This window comes from Haliaeetus leucocephalus, unplaced genomic scaffold, assembly GCF_000737465.1.
Source record: "Haliaeetus leucocephalus isolate CR32 unplaced genomic scaffold, Haliaeetus_leucocephalus-4.0 Scaffold337, whole genome shotgun sequence".
Taxonomy (NCBI): domain Eukaryota; kingdom Metazoa; phylum Chordata; class Aves; order Accipitriformes; family Accipitridae; genus Haliaeetus; species Haliaeetus leucocephalus.
The window spans coordinates 46,974-47,670 of NW_010972773.1; the positions used below are offsets into that span (position 1 = coordinate 46,974).

At 64.8% G+C, this 697-nt stretch overlaps 1 protein-coding gene across 1 annotated transcript in view; it reads left to right on the forward strand.

The window, feature by feature from the left end:
* The window catches only part of HUWE1 (HECT, UBA and WWE domain containing 1, E3 ubiquitin protein ligase), a 47,620-nt gene that overhangs the window by 46,316 nt on the left and 607 nt on the right, over positions 1-697 (forward strand). The window contains exons 60-61 of the mRNA XM_010571512.1: positions 222-364; positions 517-647. Coding sequence (XP_010569814.1) covers positions 222-364; positions 517-647 — 274 coding nt within the window. The remainder of the gene's footprint in view (positions 1-221; positions 365-516; positions 648-697) is intronic.

The window sequence follows — 697 nt, forward strand, 5'->3', positions numbered from 1 at the left end:
GGGACTAAGGGTATGTGGGGACCCTTTTTGCTGTGGCAACGGTGAGGGTTGGGTTGGCTTTTTTGCAGGGGGGGGGTCCCCTCTTTTGGCATTTCCACCCCATTTTGGGCCCAAAGCGGGGAACCAAAGGGAGAAGTGGGGGCTGCAGAGTGCCAACAGCGTGGGAGGAGGTGACAAGACCCTGTGTGTGTGTTATTCTGTGTTTCCCCACCCCAAAACAGCTAAGCGAGCTTTACGGGGTCCCCCCCTGCGCCGACCCCCGGCAATTCCTGTCCCACCTGGCCCGGCGACAGGGCCGGCTCCGTCCCGGGGGGCTGCCAGACCCCCACGCCGCCGCCGTGGCCCTGCTGCGTGACTGGACCAGGTGGGTGAGTTGGGGGGGGAACTGGGGGGGGGTCTCCCCACACCCTGAACCCCTTTTTAGGGGGCTAGAGGGATGTCCCTGCTCCCTGACCAACTGGGGGGGGGGCTGGAGGGGGTCTCCCCACTCCCTGACTCCCCCCTTTTCTGCCACAGCGGGAAGATCTCCTACTACACCCACCCCCCTGAAACGCAGGGGGTGCAGCTGGAGGCCCAAATCCTGACAACTCTGGGACCGGCGCTTGACCTGGAGGCACTGGAGAGGGGCGATGCCGAGGCGCTGGCAGGTGAGAAGTAGGGGAATCCCCCCCCTGCTTTGCACACTGGGGTGACACAC